Consider the following 19,974-nt stretch of genomic DNA (forward strand, 5'->3'; position numbering starts at 1 on the left):
GTGTTTTTATTAATTAAATCTGATTCATCAAGTTCAATCAACCTTCCTAACTCAAACTGAACTCCTTTTTTAGGCTTTCAACACTACTCTATGAATTTTTTTAAGTGCGTGACAAATTTTTCTATTTCTTACAGCTAAAAATGAAACGATTCTCATGAAGATAAAAACAAATGTTCTATGGCCTATCTTTGCCCTTTTCTTCAGTTTTAAACATTCACAGAGCATCAGGGTATACCACTAACAGCAGGCTGCCCTGAAAGAAAAGGGAGAAGGACTTAGTGACTGATCTTGTGGAAATGATTGACGGTGACACTTGTATTTTCTTTAAGGGATAGATTGGAGGAGATGGGGAGGGGGCATCTCTTGTTTGAGCAGGTTTTTAACTTCATAACTGGCTTGTGCTGGGGAAAATTATACCTTGCTTTACAACTCCTGAGCAGGAGGCAAAAGTCAAAGCAAACAGGAGGCAGAGTGGCAAGAGGCAGAGGCGGCCAAGGTTCTGGGGAAGGAACGAGGGCATACCTGGTTCACAGCATCCGTGATGATGGTGGTCCGTCTGACAGTACTTGTCCCTTAAAGGCATTTTCAGTGGGTGCGACCTACTTTTCTTTCACTACGAGAAGCTCCTCATCGCGGCTCGGCTGTGGGAGAAAAGCACAAACCCGTCAACTCACACGGAACTTCCCTTCCTGGAGGGGCGGGCGGCCTCTGGATGCAATTTCCAAAGACGTTCCCACCACCGTCGCGCGCCCTCCCGTCTCCCCCCAGCGACCCGCACTTTCCCCTCGGAAAGCGAACCGACACCGGAATGCGCGTCCTGCGCGTCCTGCGCGTCCTGCGCGTCCTGCCCGAGCTCCGCGCACAGGTTCACCGTCCTACCCGGAAACGCAGCCCGAGGCGCGCAGTGCAGCGCGGCGCGGGGCGACGCACGGAGAAGGCCCCAGGGCCAGGCAGCGCGGGCGGGCGGGCCACAGCCTGGCCGTCTCGGGCGGGCGGGTGAGGAAGCGCGCGGAGAGGACGCGGGGCGCAGCGGGGCACCGCCAAGCTCCCAGGGCGGCCGAGGCTGGGGCTCCCACCCGCGGGAGGCCCGCGTCGCGCCCTCCCGCCATGCACGTGCGCCGGGGTCTCCACGGCGCAGCCCCGGGTGCCCACCCCCGAGTGCGCCCAACTTACTCAACTCCTGCGGCCACGGGCCCCACCTGGCGCAGCCTCCGCGAACCTCGCCAAGCGGAGCCGGGCTCGGCCCTCCCGACGCGCTCCCAAAGAGTCCCCGCCGCCGCCAGACGCGGAAGCGCCGCCGCTCACCACGTCCCTCCGCGGACCGGGGCCGGGGCGGCGGTGGTGGTGGCCACTCACGGCGTCCCTCGGGCGCGGTGGGGCCGGGCGGCCCGGCGACGCGCGGGCGCAGGCAGTTGACAGGGGGAACGACCCGGAGGTGGCCGCCGACGCCGCCGTTCAAGGCGCCGGAGCGGGCAGGACCCGAGGCGCGCCTCGCCGCGGCAACGGCCGCTCCGCCGCCCTGCGCCCCTCCGCGCCCCTCGGCGCCGCTCCACCTGCAACGGTCCCTCGGCGGGCGGAGAGGGGCGGGGAAGGAGGGAGCGGCCCCCTCCTCGGGCCTTTCTGGTAGTAGATGTTGTTTCGGGAAACTTTATTAAGTCAGCCCCTCTTCTCCGTCGCACCCTCCCCGGAGAGCCCGGGCGAGACCGCCGCGGAGCGGGGTAGGAAGGGGGAAAGCAGAGCAGCTCCGGCGGCGACGGGGAGCGACTGACTGACCCCGGACGGAGATGGGGCGAGGGCAGGAAGTGACAAGCTCCCGGAGTGGGTGGGGGGAGTGTGGCCGGCACGCCCGGCCGCGCTGCGCATGCGCCCGACGCCACCTACTCCCCTTCCTCCTCCCACTCCCACCCCCCCAACACACACATACACACACGCGCGCGCACACACACACACACACACACACACACACCCCTCCGCCCCCGCCCCGCCTGCGGGGAGCCGACGCGCGGGGCCGGCGGGGTGGCTCAGGAGCCACCGCGGGACTCTCCGGCGGGCCGCCGGCGCGCGCGCGCGTGCGTCCTCCCGCCAGCGGCCGGGCGCGGATGCCCCGAGCTGTGCGCGCCTGGAGACGCGAGCTCCGCGCCTCGAAGTGCGCGCTGGGCCCGGCCGGGCCGGGCCAGCGACTCCGGCTGCTCAGCAACCAAACTGTTGCTCACTCACGCCTTCCCCCTCTTCTCCTCCCGCAGAACCTAATCCGTGCGGGTTAGAGAAAAAGCAGGGACGGGCCTGGCACCGAGTGTGTGAGACTTTCATGGAGGGGATTCGGGAGGGCCCCAAAAAAAGTTGTCAGTGCCTTTAGAGATGGCAAGAGTCGGACTTGGGCTTTTCTCCTCCTTCTTCTTTGAGGTGTGTGCCTGCTGGGACTTGGGGTGAGGGTGTCCAGCTGACTGTAAGGCGCAAACGCAGTCTGAGGGCGCAGGCCTGGTGGTTTCCCCGCGGCGCTCGACGGCCGCCCGGAGCCGCGCTGGGCCCCGCGTCCAGGGCGCACTTGCCCTCCGCGGAGCCGCGGGCGTCCAGCCTGGAACATCCCCGACGGTCCGGGGCCCTGGCTAAGCCGCGAACCCAGGGATTCGGCTCTCCTCCCCAACTCCAAGGTGGAATCCTGGCCCCCAGTAGCCAAGCGCACACCTGACCCCCCTCGGGCCAGTGCGAAGTTGTGTGAGAGAGAAAAGCACTTACGCCACGATCCACCAGGGCGCCCCACCTTCCCCAAGGTCACCCAACACCTTCGCAGTTGCCTGACCTAACCTTGCCCTGGACTGGGTTCTAAACACAATCTAGCAGCCATGGGTCGGTGTTGGAGAAAGGAGAAGGGGAAGGAACGAAAGCCATGTTCAAAACCCGATGGCAGGTTTTTTGTTTTTTTTGAAGGGATTCGGCAAAACTGTTGAAGGGAGCATTTGCGGAGGGATGGAGTGGGGTGGAGGTGTAACTGCGTGCTCACTAGGGTGATTGGAAAGGGGTAGGAAAATGCTCTACACCCACACTACGCAGCACAGAAGCCGCACGATCTTATTTGTCCCTGGGTGAAGAAGCAGCACACCACTTTATAGTGAAAGGTCAGGATGTACAATGAGCTATGATAGTGCCATAAAATGGGGTTCGTCGTGCAGCCAGAAAAAATACTGCGGACCACATTTAGCTTCATAAGCTATGCTTAAGCTTACTTAAAATGCGTTTTTGACTTGTGAATTGATACATTTTCATGCAGTGTTTTTTTTCTGAATTAAGCACATAGAAACTTTAATAAACAGAAGATTAACAGTCCAACCTGTAGTAAAATGAAAATGGTGCAGAATAATAAAGACAAAATTATACATTATAAATGTTAGATGAAGGACTGGGAATATGGCCTAGTGGTAGACTGCTTGCCTTACATACATGAAATCCTGGGTTCGATTCCTCAGCACCATACGTGTAGAAAAAGCCAGAAGTGGCACTGTAGTCCAAGTAGTAGAGTGCCAGCCTTGAGCAAAAGGAAACTCAGGGACAGTGCTCAGACCTTGAGTTCAAGCACCAGGACTGGCCAAAAAAAAAAAAAAAAAAGTTAATGAAAATATATCATTGAAGACATATGAGTAAAACTGAAATAGAATACTTTCATATTTAACTTCTTGTACCTAAGTGTATTCATCACTTTTTTCTAAATTCCCATAAACCTGTACAGGATGTATTCCCAATATGTGAGAGTTACGTGTTGGCTGACAATATACAGATTAACAAAAAAAGAGGAAATGTAATGTTAGAAATAATACTCCAGTACCAAGCATACACTAATTGAAGTTACCCACAATTGCTTACTAACAACTTATACACAACCTTAAAAAAAATTAGAGACAAGACTGAGGTGTGTGTAGGTGAAAAAACGAAACATTGAATCACGGAATTTCTCAAATAGAAATAAACCATGGAATTTATTTAGCAAGCCATATTTTATAGCTGAGAGGCTTAACTAATGTGCTGGACGTCAACAACAACTGGGTTCAGCACCTAGCTAACTCCCTGCTATAATATAATGTCAGTACTAATATTTACAATATACTCAGTGGTTACATGTTTTAAAGTCAAATATTAACCCGTTTAATATTATTAACAATTTAATGAGGTCTTTCTATTCTTCCATTCTATAGTTGGGGAAATTGAGTCAAAAATATTAAACCCCAGTGAAATTAGCATTTAAACTCAAGCAGTTTGACTCTAGGACTCGGTAAGAATAGCGTTCAGCCATTATGTGGTATTCCCTTTTCTGTGCTGCTTTTACCAACCACAACTTTTTGGGATCACACTGCACATAAAAGATAAACCAGTAGATCCTACCAGTTGTGAGAGATAGTACATATCAAAATACTATGACCAAGTTTGTGAGGTGAACATGGAGTTGCTGAATGACAGGAATTTGGTTAAAATTTCTTAGGGTTCTAGAGTTTAAAGAGACTTTGAACATTATCTAGAAACCTCAATAATGTACAAGCCACCACCACCTAAGTAAAAAATATCTGTCTTCCCTTTCATTGCTCACTGCAGCAACTTAGGTAACAAATAATTACAGCATTCCTTTTTCTTTTTTAGACAGGGTCTTACTATGTAGTGCAGGCTAGCCTTGAACTAATGATACTTTAGGGTATCCTCTAGAGTGCTGGGATTAAAAACTTGTACCACCACACCCAGTGAGTATTACTTTTAAATTCTTAAAAGTTGAGAAGTATAACCTAATGATTAACTGGAAGTCTATGTTTTAGTTTTAAGTTATTCTCTCATACTCAAATTTAGAGAACAAACACACAGAGATCTCTCTCTATATATATATGGATATATAGGCATATGTGTAAAGATACCTATATACATATACATATGTGTACATATATAATCACTACATAACCATTTATAATTACTACCTTGAATGTCTTATATATGCTTTTAATTCTGTACATCAGTAATTTGGACTGGCCTTCACTGGGGTAGTTCAGTTGCTAGAGTCACCAGGCAGCTTGACTGAGTGCACTCACACGATTGGGAGCTAGTATTGATTGTTGACTGGATCACTCTCCTTGTAGCCAGCCTTTCATCTTCAAGAAGAATAACTTGGGCTTCCTCATGTCATTGCAGTATGCTACACTGGTGGAGTAAGAGCTGCAAGACTTCTTGAGGCCCAAAGCTCAAAAGTCACATGACATTACATCTACCACATGTATTAGTCAAAGTATGACTAAGGGTTAGCATAGATTTGGGAACTGGGGAGCTAGGTAGACTTCCCTTGTTGATGGAGGGAGGAGCAGCAAAGTCAGATACAAAGGAATACACTCTGATGCTCTGCACATTCAAATACAACATGTAATTATTTCAAGAATGACAGATGCTTATTAAGAACGCTTTTAAATGCCTAGTAAAGCCTTTGACAACAGCAAAACAAGGAAACACTAGTCAAATCTATTTTTTAAACTGTTACTGGCCATCCCTATGGTGGACTTCCATAGATAAACCTGGCTAACTCCTTAACCTTTCTCACTGGACTTGTTTTTCTTGCCATTGGGTGGCTTTCTTTAAATCAATTTTCAGTTTCTCTTCTCTTTTAAACTAAAACGTTAAAAATCCAACAAGTAGAAGCAGTTATGTTTCCTTTAGGACTTGTAAACTCTGATCCGGATTTGTAATGAACGTCAGAATACATAACTAAATTCAAAATTATATGTAAATCTAATTATGGTTCAAATAGGGGGGATAAGTAAGAATTTATTAAAAAGCCATGGACAGCCAGGTGCCAGTTGCTCGTGACTGTATTTCTAGCTACTCAAGAGGCTGAGATCTAAGGATTGTGGTTCAAAGCTAGCAGGGGCAGAAACTCTTATCTCCAATTGACCACTGAAAAACTAGAAGTAGAGCTGTGACTCAAAGTGGTAGAGCTCTAGCCTTGAGCAAAAAGGCCCTGAGTTCAAGCCCCACAACCAACAACAACAACAAAATGCCATGGACAAATTGATTTAGAAGAATATTTACCTACCTATAGATCAATTATATAGACTTTAATTATCAGTTATACAGACTTTAATACCTAAACATAACATATAGAATTTATAAAAAGCCATGGACAAGACAAAGCAAGCATCTCAAAATAACATGAACTATGGGAAAGGTGACATTGGTCAAGATGCACTGTTCTTATAAACTGACCTGTTGAATTGCAACTCCTTTGTACTTCAAAATATTACAAAATTTAATATACCACTAATCTTTAATATGTGTACATTTAACTTTGAAGAGTATAATGAGCAACAGAGTTGGGGTGGTTATGGGTGAAAGGGCTGAATATATAAGAATGGCAGGATGTTGATAGTTGAACATAAAAGATAAGTACAGAGAGAGTCTGCTTATTTTGTACATGTTTATATTTTCCTGTAAGTTAAAAATATTAAAATATATTCAACTTCATTAATAAAATTTCAGATTAATACTATAGTAAAAAATCAAATAGCCACCAGAATTGCTGAAATTTAACAATTCCAGTGCTGGTGTAAAATTCTCATTGACAAGATGTACAGCAGTGGGAATTTTCAATAACTGCTGATGGTGAGGGTGTATACTGGAACAATCATTTTGCGAAATGTCTGTCTCTGTCTGTCTCTTTTTCTCTCTCTCTTATAGTTTGAACATGAAATGTTCCCTACTGACCCCCACTTGATGGAAACTCCAGAAGTTTAATCGAAGAAATTAGAGCACTGCGGACATGGCTGTGAACATTATAACTGGTCTCTGTCCCTTCCTTGATCACTGTTTCCTGTCTGTCACAAAGCCAGAACCCTCTTCCATGTGCTTCTGCCACCATGAGCCCAAAATCAACAGAGGCAAGGGCTAGGGACTGAAATCTTTGAGGCCATGAGCCTAAACAAATCCTTGCTTCCTTAAGTTGTTTGTTCCAGGTGCTTTGTCACAGCAATGAAAAGTATTGCTCTTTCCATATACATAAATGATTGTGTTAACCACAGAAGAGTAGGTTTCATGCATGATGCACATTTTTTTTCCTTTATCATTTCAGGGTGTCCTTTCTGAAAGAAGGGATATTGTTTTCCTGTATAACCACAGTATGGTTAGAAAAGTCAGAAAAGTTAACAAATACAAAACAATCATTGAATCTCTAGTCTATGTCCTAATTTTGTCAGTTATATTGATAATGCATTTATGAACTGTTTTGCTCCAATATCAGACCCAATTCAGGATCATATTCAGTATAGTCATCATGTCATGGGGCAGTTCTTCAGCCTTTCCTGTTGACATATTTTAGGGTGAATCAATTTAGATTTACCTGATGTCTCTTTACAACTAGACTGAGGTCAGATATTTTTAAGAGAATGCTACAAAAATTGTCAGGTGATTACATCCAGAGGCGATGTGATGTGCATTTGATGTTTATCTTCATCACTGGCTCAAGGGGCAAGTCAGTTTCTCCATGGTATGGTTGCTATTTTTCTTTTGTTATTAAAGATAATTTGTAAGAAGGTAACAGTGGTTTTATTATATACTCCTTTTAAAAATGGTCTTTGGGGGCTGGGAATGTGGCTTAGTGGTAAAGTGCTTGTTTAGCATGCAGGAAGCCCTGGGTTCAATTCCTCAGTACCACATAAACAGAAGAAGCTGGAAGTGGTGCTGTGGCTCAAGTGGTAGAGTGCTAGCCTTGGGCAAAATAAGCTCAGGGACAGTGCCCAGGCCTTGAGTTCAAACCCCAGAACTGGCAAAAAAAAAAAAAAAGTTTGTAGCTGGGTGCCAGGGGCTTATGTCTGTAATTCTAGCTGTTTAGGAGGCTAAGATCTGAGAATTGTGGTTTGAAGCCATCCTTGGCAGGAAAGTCCAAGGACTTGTATCTCTAATTGATTACAGAAAGAGCCAAAAGTGGAGCTGTGGCTCGAAGTGGTGTGTATCCTCTCTGATCATTTCTGAAATGAGACCCTGGTGTACAAAATGACTTTTAATCTTCCAGTCTTTGGGTGGGGGGACATGCATATGTGTGTGTGTGTGTGTGTGTGTGTGTGTGTGTGTGTGTGTGTGTGTGTGTATACACTTGCTAGTTCTGAACTCAGAGCTTTGTACTGTCACATGGCTTTTGCAGTCAAGTGTGTGAAAAACTTGAGCCATGTCTCCAGCTCTGGCTTTTTGCTGGTTAATTAGAGATAAGAGGTCCTGAGGATGTATCTGCACAGTCTGGCTTTGAACTTCATTCTTCAGATCAGTCTCCTGAATAGATAGGAGTGAGCCACCTGCTTAGTCTTAAGGGACATTATTTTTCTCATTCAAATTTTCCAATTAAAAAAAATACTTTGTATCTGAGAGGTCTCTACAGCATGGAAGGATATTTTACATATAAATTAGGAAGTTGGCTGGGTGTTTCTTTTACCAAGTAGTCATTAGGTATTGGCAGTCAATTTAACCAGTCCTTTCTAAAGCAGTTTCTTGTGACTGTCATCTATAGAGAAAGGTTAGGTTAAGAAGGGAATTTTAAGGGAAACATTCCCTCCAAAAGCCCCATTGTCCAGCCTCTTGTCAAGATCCAAGATGTTAGGAAACCCTAAAGCACCCAGTGACACCTAAATGCTGGAGGCAGCATCACTGAGGAACTGGGGAATACCTAAATCTAGAACCACTCCCTTTTCTAAAATAAAAGGCACTAGGAGAAACCAAGGGTCGAAGTTCAGCGTGGCTTTAGTGACATTGCTGGGAAAAAAACTGTGTCTTAGCTCTCGGTAATGGCAGTTTCATTTATGAGAACCAAATTGCTTTATATTTTTCTGAAAAAAATTTTTCCCCTTTGGAAGGAGAGAAGCAAATCAACCCTCAGGACCTTGCCTTTGATAGGTAAACACTTTACTACCTGAGAAAGACCTCCAGTGCTTTTTGCTTTAGGTTATTTTTCAGTTTGGGTCTTGCTGTTTGCCTCCTACTCAGGCAGGATACATACATAGATGAGATGACAGGGAAATTATATCATTTTTAACTGATATCAAAAAGGCCAGACTCAAAAGTTAATTCTAGAAAGTAAATCAAAATAATAGATAAGCTTCCCCCACCTACCATACCTCCTTTTGAATGTGAAATTACAAGATTAGGAGTTTTAAGAGGGACTGTCAGTCAAAATCTGCCTTCTCCTTTGAGTTGGTAAAAAACTTAGAACTCTTCAGAAATCAGTAGAGACAAGAAATACTAGGGATATTTGGGAAAAGGAAGTCCTGCAGGTTATCTGGATTTAGGTGGGTCTCATACATCTTCTCTACCCAAAGCCATTGGTCTAAGGATTAGGAGTTGCTATACAGCTGTGCACATGTCTATTCTCCCAGCTCAGAAAGTATAGAAAACATTTGAGTCTCTAACTTCCATTTCCTGCAGGGTAGGCAGGAAATGTGTTTTTTTTTCTATTTTTCTCTACTTTCTCCTGTTATACCTAATGAGACGCTCCTTTGTGTGAGAGACGCTCAAGTGCTTTTCATAAGTAGATTCCAATGACCTGCAGGTATTGCATAGAAACTAGGAACCTGAGGGGACCTGCCATCCATCTTCTGTATCACTACAGAGATGGATGGCATTTAGGTGTCACTGGGTGCTTTAGTGTTTCCTGACATCTTAGATCTTGAAAAGAGGCTGGGCATAGATTCAATGGGGCTTTTGGGGGGAATGATTCCCCTAAAATTCCCTTCTTAATCTAACCTTTCTCTATAGATCACAATCACAACAAGAAACTGCATTAGAAACAACTGGTTAAGTTGACTGCCAATAGCTAATGACTACTTGGTAAAAGAAACACCCAGTCAACTTCCTAATTTATATGTAAAATATTCTTACATGCTGTAGTAGTAGCTGGAGCCACAGAATCATGCCTCCACACTCAGCTTCATTGGTTGAAATACTATCTTGCTATATTGGTTGAGATGGGATTTTTGCTCACCTCTGGCTTTGAACCACTAGCCTCCAGATCACTGGAAGATAGCTGGAATTACAAGTGTGTGTCACCTCATTCCTGTTGATTTGTTTTGCTTAAGGAAGAACTACTATCTGGGTACAATAGCTCCATGGCTGCAATGATTATAATCCCAGCCACTCAAGAGACAAAGATCTTGAGGATAGTGGTTCAAGATGCATGGGGTGGGTAGTTGGCAAGATCCCATCCCCGTCAATAAAACTAGGCATTATCCTACTAGAAACTCAAGACTGAAAAATAACTAAAGCAAAAAGAGCTTGGGGTATGGCTCAAGTGGTAAATTGTCTACCTAACAAGCACCACGATTAAAAACAAAAAACTACTGTAGGTTATTTTTTTTAATCCCTCATCAACATTAATTCTGTTCTCTTTCAAAAAAAAAGTTTTTATAGTACAAGGAGATTGTATTGTGATAATACCATACTCACATACATTATACTTTGAACCAGTTCACTTCATCTACTATATACCCTTCTCCTTATTTTTATCTGTTTGTTTGTTAGTCTTTGTGCCACTCTTGAGGCTTGAACTTAGGGTCTGGGTGCTGTCCTTGAGCTTTTGTGATTAAGGCTAGCACCCTACCACTTGAGCCACAGCTCTACTGTGACTTTTTTGTAGTTAATTGGAGATATGAATCTCACCAGCTTTCCTGGCCATGCTGACTTCAAATATGGATTTTCCCATCTCAGCCTCCTGAGTAGCTAGGATTACAGCATGAGTCACCTACCAGCACTCAGCTGATATATCCACATATACATACAACAAACTTGGATCACACTTACTCCATACCTTGCCCCCTTCCCAAATCAATCTCAGCAAGCTCCATTGTTCCATTTTCATACCTGCTCATAAAATATTTTTACTTTATTCATCCTCATTTGACCGCGTTACCCTCTCTGTTGACTCTTTCACTCTAGCTAGTGCCCTCATCCAAGATAAGACCTGTTTTATATTCCTGTAATTCTTTTTTTTAATGTGTGTTAATTGTTTAAAGGAGGTTCACTCTGGTGTGTCACACATGCAGACACAACTGAGAGCTCTAATATGAAAAAATCCTCTTTTTAAATTTTTGTTCATTTTCAACATACAACAGTCAGATATATGAAGATACAAAATCATGCATAAATTAACTAATAAATACTAGGAAAGACTAACATTCGTTAAACTAAAGTGCTATGTTTTACTTGAAAATAGTTGGTATATATCTCAAGTCTCTATCAACTAACTGTCCTTTAAAATTTCACTTAAAGAAAACAAATCATATGTCCTGATTAAAAGACAGTCTGAAGAAACTGAATTTTCTAGTAGTTTATCCTTGCAGTATTCTGGTATTAAAAGAGGCAAAAAAATGAAAGACAAAAATATAAAGAGGACAGGGAATTAAGTAAAAATTTTGGGGTTATTCTCTTTAGCACTCACCAGCCTAGCCATATTAGATCCATTATTTCATTTATAAGCAAAGTAAAAGCATTAGCTAGTTTCATTTCCCACTTCATATACCCCTTGAGCATGGGAATAAAGGAAGTTATTTTTCTGTGATATAGAATACAATTCTCTTCAATCTGACATGCTTTTACTCTGATACTGCCTTATATACACAGAGAAAGTTTGTAGGTTCAGGGGAATTATTGCTACATCCCCAGGGGAAAAAAATGCCTAGTATACTCATGGCTCTCTACCAATCCAGTATTCTTAGGAGCATAATTATTATATAAAAAAAAACTGGGATCAGTCTGGGTCCTACTCATTCTCAAAAAGATATAAACAAGCCAGGAGCTAGACCTATAAACCTAGCTACTCAGGAGGCTGAGATATGAGGACTGTGGTTCAAAACCATCCCAGACAGGCAAGTCCATGAGACTCTTATCTCCAATTTACCACCAAAAGAGCTGAAAATGGAGCTGTGGCTCAAGTGATAGAGTACTAACCTTGAGCAAAAATTCCCTAAGTTAACTTCTGTATCTTTGCTGCATTCACAATCCTCATAGGTAAAATGAGCCCTGCTCCCAAATCATATTTGATTAAACCACTTATTTCATGAGTCACAATCATCCTTTGTGTGTCACATAGTAGGTATTCAATAAACTTTTTTTTTTGCAGTCCTGGGGCTTGAACTCAGGGCCTGGATGCTGTCCCCGAGCTTCTTTTGTTCAAGGCTAGCACTCTGCCAATTGAGCCATACATCTACTTCCAGCTTTTTGGTGGTTAATTGTAGATGAGAGTTTTATGGACTTTCTTGCCTAGGCTGCCCTTGAATCCCAACCCTTACAACTGAGCCTCTTGAGTAGCTAGGATTACAAGAATGAGCCACCAGCGCCTAACTTCAATGAACATTTTTGAGTGAACAAATAAATGGGCATAAGTGCACATAAACTAAAATTATTTCACAGAGACCAAAAAGAAAATGACTCACTCATGAGTAACTAGATAAATATTCATTAGTTTCTATAAATAGATTATGTACTGCATGTTGTATGTTATAGCATAGTATATAAGGATCAACAAAACCATCCTTCAAGGAGCTTAAAGTCTCATTGAAGTAAAATATTCATTAAAATCCTCATCTAAAATGCAAATAAAATGTATACAATATGATAAGAGCACAACAGAAGAATTTGACTTTGGCAGGAAGTCAAGGAAGAAGCAACAAGGAAGTACCCAAATGCAATGAAGTGGAAGGATTATTCTAGGCAGCATTCTGGCACAGGCACAAAGATATACACAGAAGAAAAAGGGCTAGTATAACTACTTCTTTGAGGACATGGTATGAGATGGGGTTGGGAGACCTCTGTAGACTATGAAAACTGGTCCTTTATCTTATGAGCCAAGTAGAAACCACAAAGCATGTACCGAGATTACAGATATATACTATGCATGCAAAACATTGCATCATTTTATTGTATGTGTATATGTAAAACAGCCACATATACACATATTTTTGCAAGGTAATTGTGATGGAGCGTTAACCTTTGAAACTCAACTATTACATAGGTTGTTCTTTATTGACCAGATTCTGGAACTATCACCACAATAATAATCGCAGAACTTTGACTCATCCCCCAAAAGAATACTATACTCATTAGCAGTTATATTTTTTTCTTTGTCCCTCTAGTCTCTGGAAACCACTGATCTAGTTGTGGATTTGCCTATTTCAGACTTTTCATACAAATGGAATTATAACATGACGTAGCTTTTTGCACTTACCATAATGTTTCCAGGCATCATTCATGTTCCAGCATGTACCAGTATTTTTTTTGAATGCCAAATATTTTATGATATAAATATACCACATTTTATTTATCTATGACTTCACTAATGGACAGTTGACTATTATGAAAAACATTGGTTGAATACTGGTGTTTGTACTGACAAACACTAATATTTTCATTTTCCTTGTGTGGACACCAAGTGGTAGAATTTCTAGGTCAGTAGGATGTTCTGCTAGTGTTCACTATTAATGTACATCAAGATGAATTTCTAGGGGCTAGGGATATAGCCTAGTGGCAAGAGTGCCTGCCTCGGATACACGAGGCCCTAGGTTCGATTCCCCAGCACCACATATACAGAAAACGGCCAGAATCGGCGCTGTGGCTCAAGTGGCAGAGTGCTAGCCTTGAGCGGGAAGAAGCCAGGGACAGTGCTCAGGCCCTGAGTCCAAGGCCCAGGACTGGCCAAAAAAAAAAAAAAAAAAAAGATGAATTTCTAGCCTGTTCTCTCCACTCTGTCCAGTCAGGGCCAGCAGTGCCTTTTGATGCAAGATCAGCATCTCCTGGGTGGGTCCTCAGTATGTTTGTCCCTTCTCTGTCCAGCTGCTGGTTCAGACGGTCCAAAGTAGACCTGCCAACTTTAAACTCAGCATCAGGCTCATAGAAACCAAGACGGAATCAATAATGCAAACGACACCTCTCTCTGACATATTTCTCAGGTGGGTGAGGACTTCCCTGCCCCGCAATTGCCTCCTATTCCAAAAGTGAATGAACCAATATTGCTTCCCTTCTGGCTGTTCCAACTCACCCATTTGTCCAGACTGGAGGTGGCAGCAAAGCCAGCATATCTGAATAAAGAAATTAACCAAAATTTTTTCCATCATAATTTCTTTCTCTAACCTTCTACTCCACCAAAATGATTGGATTTCTTTCAAGTTTTCTACAATTTGGTGTTTCTCAGTAGGGGATGTTTTGGAATTTGAGACTCCTTTCAACAGCCTTATGAAACAAAGATATCATTAAATGCTAACAATAAGAATTGTTGTAAAAATATTTTATTACTTCCAGTGGTGTGGTGACTCACTCTTGGATTATCCTAGCTAATGAGTTCAAAGACTACATCTCAATCAATAAAAAGCTGGTCACAGTGGTGCATGCCATCATCATAGCTATGTGGGAAGCATTCATTAATAGTAGGATCATAGTCCACACCAACCAGGCAAAAGCAAGACTCTATTTTAAAAAAAGAATAACAAGGGGCTGGGGATATAGCCTAGTGGCAAGAGTGCCTGCCTCGGATACACGAGGCCCTAGGTTCGATTCCCCAGCACCACATATACAGAAAACGGCCAGAAGCTGTGCTGTGGCTCAAGTGGCGGAGTGCTAGCCTTGAGCGGGAAGATGCCAGGGACAGTGCTCAGGCCCTGAGTCCAAGGCCCAGGACTGGCCAAAAAAAAAAAAAGAATAACAAAACCACAAAGGGGTGACTAGCAACAGCAAAGCTCTGAAGTTAAACCTCACTATCCCCCAAAAAACTTTCCAACTGAATTATTTCAATGTGGAATAAAAATAAGTTTCTACATTGTGCTAATCTCGTATTTAAATCATATATTTTTAATCGCCTATTGTTTTTCAATCCTGTTTGATTCTGTTCCCAGAAACCTATCAACCTCTTGGTAGCCTCTTCTGATACTGTTTTATTTTTTCAATCTGTCTTCCTGTTTACTCAGAGATGGATATAGTAGTCAAAGTCTTTTTAGATACCAAAGATTAGATACAATCTTTAAAACAGGAGATACTTTTTTTAATATGTGCTATTTTATCATTTTCTGTCCAAAGTCATAATAAGAGGACTATAATTTTACATTATACTTATAAGACCAAGTTCATTTGTATGGCTATCATACTTCCTCATTTTCTCTTTTTCAGCTACCTGTAATTTGTCTGAGTTATTATTCACACTTCAATTATGCTTATTTCCTCTCTTGTCATATACAAATAAGTCTAAGCTATTATTACATATCTTAATTCTAGAATGTATTTTCATTTCCACTCACACTTCTGCTCTTCCATTTCTTGTATTTCCTATACAGAAGAGTTTCTTAAATTCAAACTTTGTCATTATTGTAAGACAGATGTAACCTACTCCTTCATCTTCTAATCTAGACATGCTTAGGCACTTAGACATTGAAAGATGTATTATTTGATAATAAATATTTTCCTTTTAGTTCTGTTGTAGTAGACTTGGTTTATTATATTGATTTCTTTGAAACTACATATGGAGATAATTTCTATTATTTATGATTTTCATTTCAAGGTAATAAGGGAAGCACTGGAGACATTAGTTATGAGAACGGAACATGGGGTCTGAGAAGGTTAAGGACCACTGATCTGCATTATATCCTCCTCTGGCTCATAGAGGAGGCAAGAGCATCTCCTCTGTATTATAAAAGTCTCTGTGCTCTCAGGTATGTGGGTTTGGTCCTTGATATGCTAAGGAATTTTCAAGATTAGTGAACAGGTGGCTCACTCCTGTAATCCTAGCTACTCAGGAGGCTAAGATCTGAGGATCATGGTTCAAAGCCAGCCCAGGCAGGAAAGTCTGTAAGACTCTTATCTCCAGTTAACCTCCAGAAAACTGGAAGTAACAATGTGGTCCAAAGTGGTAGAGCACTAAATTTGAGCTGAATAGCTCAAGGACAGTACCCAGGCCCAGAGTTCAAGCCCCATGACCTACCAAAAAACAAGATTAGTGAGGGCAGGCAAGTACCCTGTTACCTCCAGCACAGCAAAACTCACAGCTGGTTTCAGAACTAGAAACTCATGATCGAACGGACAAATTACAAGATGTGATTTTTAACTATAAGTAACTTATGAAGGACATTATCTAGGATAGAAAGTACCACAATCATATGCACAAAACTGACTGTGAGAGGCCCAGATATGGACTCAAGAGAAACAAGAGACCCTTTCCAATGTTTCCCCCAAATCCAATGTGAATGTGGCCAGTATTACCACATGCATTCCCTGATGCCAATTATTTTAATCATTAAAGTAATTCGTTATCACTAAATGTAATCTAGAAGTCTGGGGAATATCAGCATAATAATATAGCATATAAAGACACTGAGAGTAGCCTAATGATCTTAATACTCTAGCTCCTTTGTATCCTAGTAAATTGTATTGATTATTTTCAAGAAGCAGTATGGAGGTTCCTCAAGACTATAAACATAGAGCTCCCGTATAGCCCAGCAATACCATTCCTGGGCATTTACTCAAATGATCACAAGCAAGGCCATACTAAAGCTACCACGACAATCATGTTCATTGCAGCATTATTTACTATAGCTAAGATATGGAACCAACCCAGATGCCCCTCAATAGATGAATGGATACAGAGGTTATATATACATATATATACACACACACCCATTATATATATATATATATATATATATATTCTATGCTTTCATCAGAAAGAATGACTGCCCCATTTGTAAGGAAATGGAAAGACCTTCAAAAATTACATTAAGTGAAGTAAGCCAGGCTCAAAGAAAAGTGGGTTGCATGGTTTCTCTCATTTGTAAGAACTTGAATATGTCTATGATAGTCATAACAGGGGATGTCTATAACCTGATTGCTAAGTGCATATCACCATACATAATGAAGCATATCAACATGAACTCCAAGATATGAATGCAAGTTGTTCTTATTATGTCCTGGTAGGTTTGTTTTGTTTTGTTTTGTTTTTCATTTGTCTTAGTTTTCTGTACCTTGTGTCTTGTATATAAGATTATTCGATCTGTGGAAGGGAAAGGGAATCACAGAGACAGCAGGAAAAAGGATGAACTAATGCAACATTGATACTCACTTGACGCTATATTGGATATGAACCTTACAACTTGGGGGAGAGAGGGGAGTAGGGAGGGGTTAGCAGGAGAAAATGAGGGAATAGGGTAACAGTGCTTAAAAACTAAAGAACTCACTACCTTACTTATATAACTGTAACCCCTCTGTTCATCATCTTTTCAATAAAGATTTTTTTAAAAACACTAATGCTCAGCTATGGAGCTTCTGGCTGATAAAGCATGATCTGGGAAATAAGGAAGCTTTATCCTCTTGCCTTTTCTTCCTAAATTCTCTCATTTTTAATTCAATATGTGATTTTAAAAAATTGCCATCAAGCTAATACCAAGGCATCTCCTTTAATTATCACATGGTTTTGCAGTAACTATATAGATCCATATAATATTTTTTGTCAGTCATGAGGCTTGAACTTAGGGCTTGGGTGCTGTCCTTAAGCTTTTTTGCTCAAGACTAGTGCTCTACTACATTAAGCCACAGCACCACCTCTAGTTTTCTGGTGGTTAACTGGAGATAACAGTCTCACAAACTTTGCTGCCCAGGCTGGCTTTCAACCCTGATCCACAGATCTCAGCCTCCTGAGTAGCTAGGATTATAGGCATGAGCCACTGGCACCAGACTGGATTTTTATTTATTTTTCTTTCTTTCTTTTATTTGTTTTATTGTTTTAATTCTAAGTAGTTGTACAAAGGAATTGCCATTTAACAAAGCAGTTTGCGAATACAATGCATCTTGATCTATATCCCCCCTTGCAACATTCTCACCCACTCTTCCCCTACCCAGTCCTTCTTTCACTTATCTTTGTTTTTAATTATAAAGGTGATGTATGGAGGGGTAATAGTTACGTAAGTCAGGTAATAAGTACATTTCATTTTGGACAGAGTGATCACTTCCCTCTTTTTTTCCCCCAGTTTTTCTCTCTCAATGCCCCTCCACAATTTGTATAGCTCATTCAACATAGCGTTTAGTACTCACCCTTTGTCCAACCATTTTTCTGCTCCTTCTTTACCCTCCCCCAAACAGATAAACTTGCACTTAAGACAAAAAGTACAGAAAACTAAAAGAGTGAAAAGGAGGAAAACAAAAACGAAATACCTCATTTCCATTTCTTGTAGCTCATTTCTATAAACATCATTATGTGTGATCATATGCACATATCTACTGAGCTTTTGTGATCCTCTCCTAAGAATATCCACCTACGGTCAGACTGGTTGAAGTCTGAACTGCCTTCATTGTCTCTTCTCCTCCATTTGTCTACCTCTTTCCCTGGGACCCTTCCCCACTCCTTTCAAGTACCAGCTTCCTGGTGTTTATTTTGTTGAACTTGGACTTTGCCTTTCTAAGGAATTATACTTTTTGAATTCTCCCTTGAATCTACCATATTTCCATTAATATATTTGTATATACATGAATATCACCCAAGATATTTATTATGAGTGTATAAGATAATTCTAGCTTCCACATATAAGGGAAAACCTTCATCTTTTTTCTCTCTGGACCTAACTTACTTAACAAGATTTTCCTGTATCTCTACAAATGGTTCCAAATCATTCTTTCTAATGGATGAGTAAAATTAAGTTGTGTGTATATACCACGTTTTCTGGATCCATTCATTCACTGGGCATCTATGCTGATTTCATACCCTGGCTATGATGAACAGTGCTATATAACCATGCTTGTACTGGTGGCTTAACTGCATCCTGATTTATAATCTTTTGAATAGTGTCTAGGAGTAGAATTACTGGATCATAGGGTAGTTCTATGTTTAATTTTTTGAGAAACCTCTGCACTGTTTTCCAGAGTGGTTGAACATTCTCAACCAACCAGGTACTGGGGTTTACTTTTGGCGGCATCCTCATTCTTTGTTTTCTTGATAATGGCCATTCTAACTGGGGTAAGATAGAACCGTGAAATCAGTAAAAGAGAAAACTTTTTGAATCCCACTTGGATTTTTTTTTATTGAGACAGAGTTTCACTAGATTGCCCAGGCTGTAGTTGAACTCCTAAACTCAAGTGATTCTCCTTCCTCAGTTATTTACAGTTATATGCACAGCATTGGCCATGTGGATTATTTAGTAATGATTGCATTATTGACCCAGCCACCAGAAAGGCTATAAAATTCCACACTGGAGAAAAATGAAGAGTCATCAACTGCCTCAAATTATTTTAGAGAGATTTTGCAATGTTAAGTCAAAATGGCCAGCAAGAAGAAATCATAGATGCCTTTAAATATTAGATGTTTCTGTGAGCACTGACAGAAAGCAATCTTCTGATTAAATAACTGTATAACCACAAATAATGGTAATTTTTTTCAAAGTAAACTTAAATAAGCATATGAAGCTCTATTAAACTCAAGGGGAAAACGATCATTCGTAGTAGCTATAGCCAGATCTCCTATTAATAGCTGAAAAAAAAAGTGTGTTGAAAAAAATGGCATAGAGTAAGGTGCCAGTGGCTCATGCCTATAATCTTAGCCACTTAGGAGACTGAGATCTGAGGATCCAGTTTTGAAGCCAGCCCAGACTAGAAAGTGCATGAGACTCTTATTTCCAATTAACCAAAAAGAAGCCAGAAACGGAGGTGCAGCTAGAGCAAAAAACTAAGGGACAGTTCCCAGGTCCTGAGATCAAGCCCTAGAACAGTCACAGACACACACAAAAAAAGCATAGAAAGCATATTTTTCTTCTTTCTTTTTTGCCATAGGTGACAGGTTATAGGAAATAGAATTCAGACAGAAATCATTTCCAGGGAAGATGTCCAAATAAATTTACTTGTAACTGAATTTTCTTTCTTACTCTAAGTAATGAAGATGCTATGGAATCCATGAAAAAGTTCTTTCTATAACCCACAGTCACTGTATATGATCCCTGTCATGCTCAGTGGGCCTCA

At 41.6% G+C, this 19,974-nt stretch overlaps 1 protein-coding gene across 5 annotated transcripts in view; it reads right to left on the minus strand.

Annotated features, from left to right (window-relative positions):
* Positions 1 to 19,974, minus strand: part of Znf800 (zinc finger protein 800) — a 148,413-nt gene that overhangs the window by 52,978 nt on the left and 75,461 nt on the right. For 4 of the 5 annotated variants that reach the window (XM_048340167.1, XM_048340164.1, XM_048340169.1 and 1 more), the window contains exons 1-2: positions 1,174 to 1,783; positions 523 to 641 (exon numbers count right to left, since the gene is read on the minus strand). In XM_048340167.1, the coding sequence (XP_048196124.1) occupies positions 523 to 583 (61 nt within the window). In that variant the 5' untranslated portion in view covers positions 584 to 641; positions 1,174 to 1,783. Of the gene's footprint in view, positions 1 to 522; positions 642 to 1,173; positions 1,784 to 19,974 lie in introns of those variants that run through there. The other variant, XM_048340166.1, reaches the window with a different exon arrangement.

This window comes from Perognathus longimembris, chromosome 2 (genome assembly GCF_023159225.1).
Source record: "Perognathus longimembris pacificus isolate PPM17 chromosome 2, ASM2315922v1, whole genome shotgun sequence".
NCBI classification, from domain to species: Eukaryota; Metazoa; Chordata; class Mammalia; order Rodentia; family Heteromyidae; genus Perognathus; species Perognathus longimembris.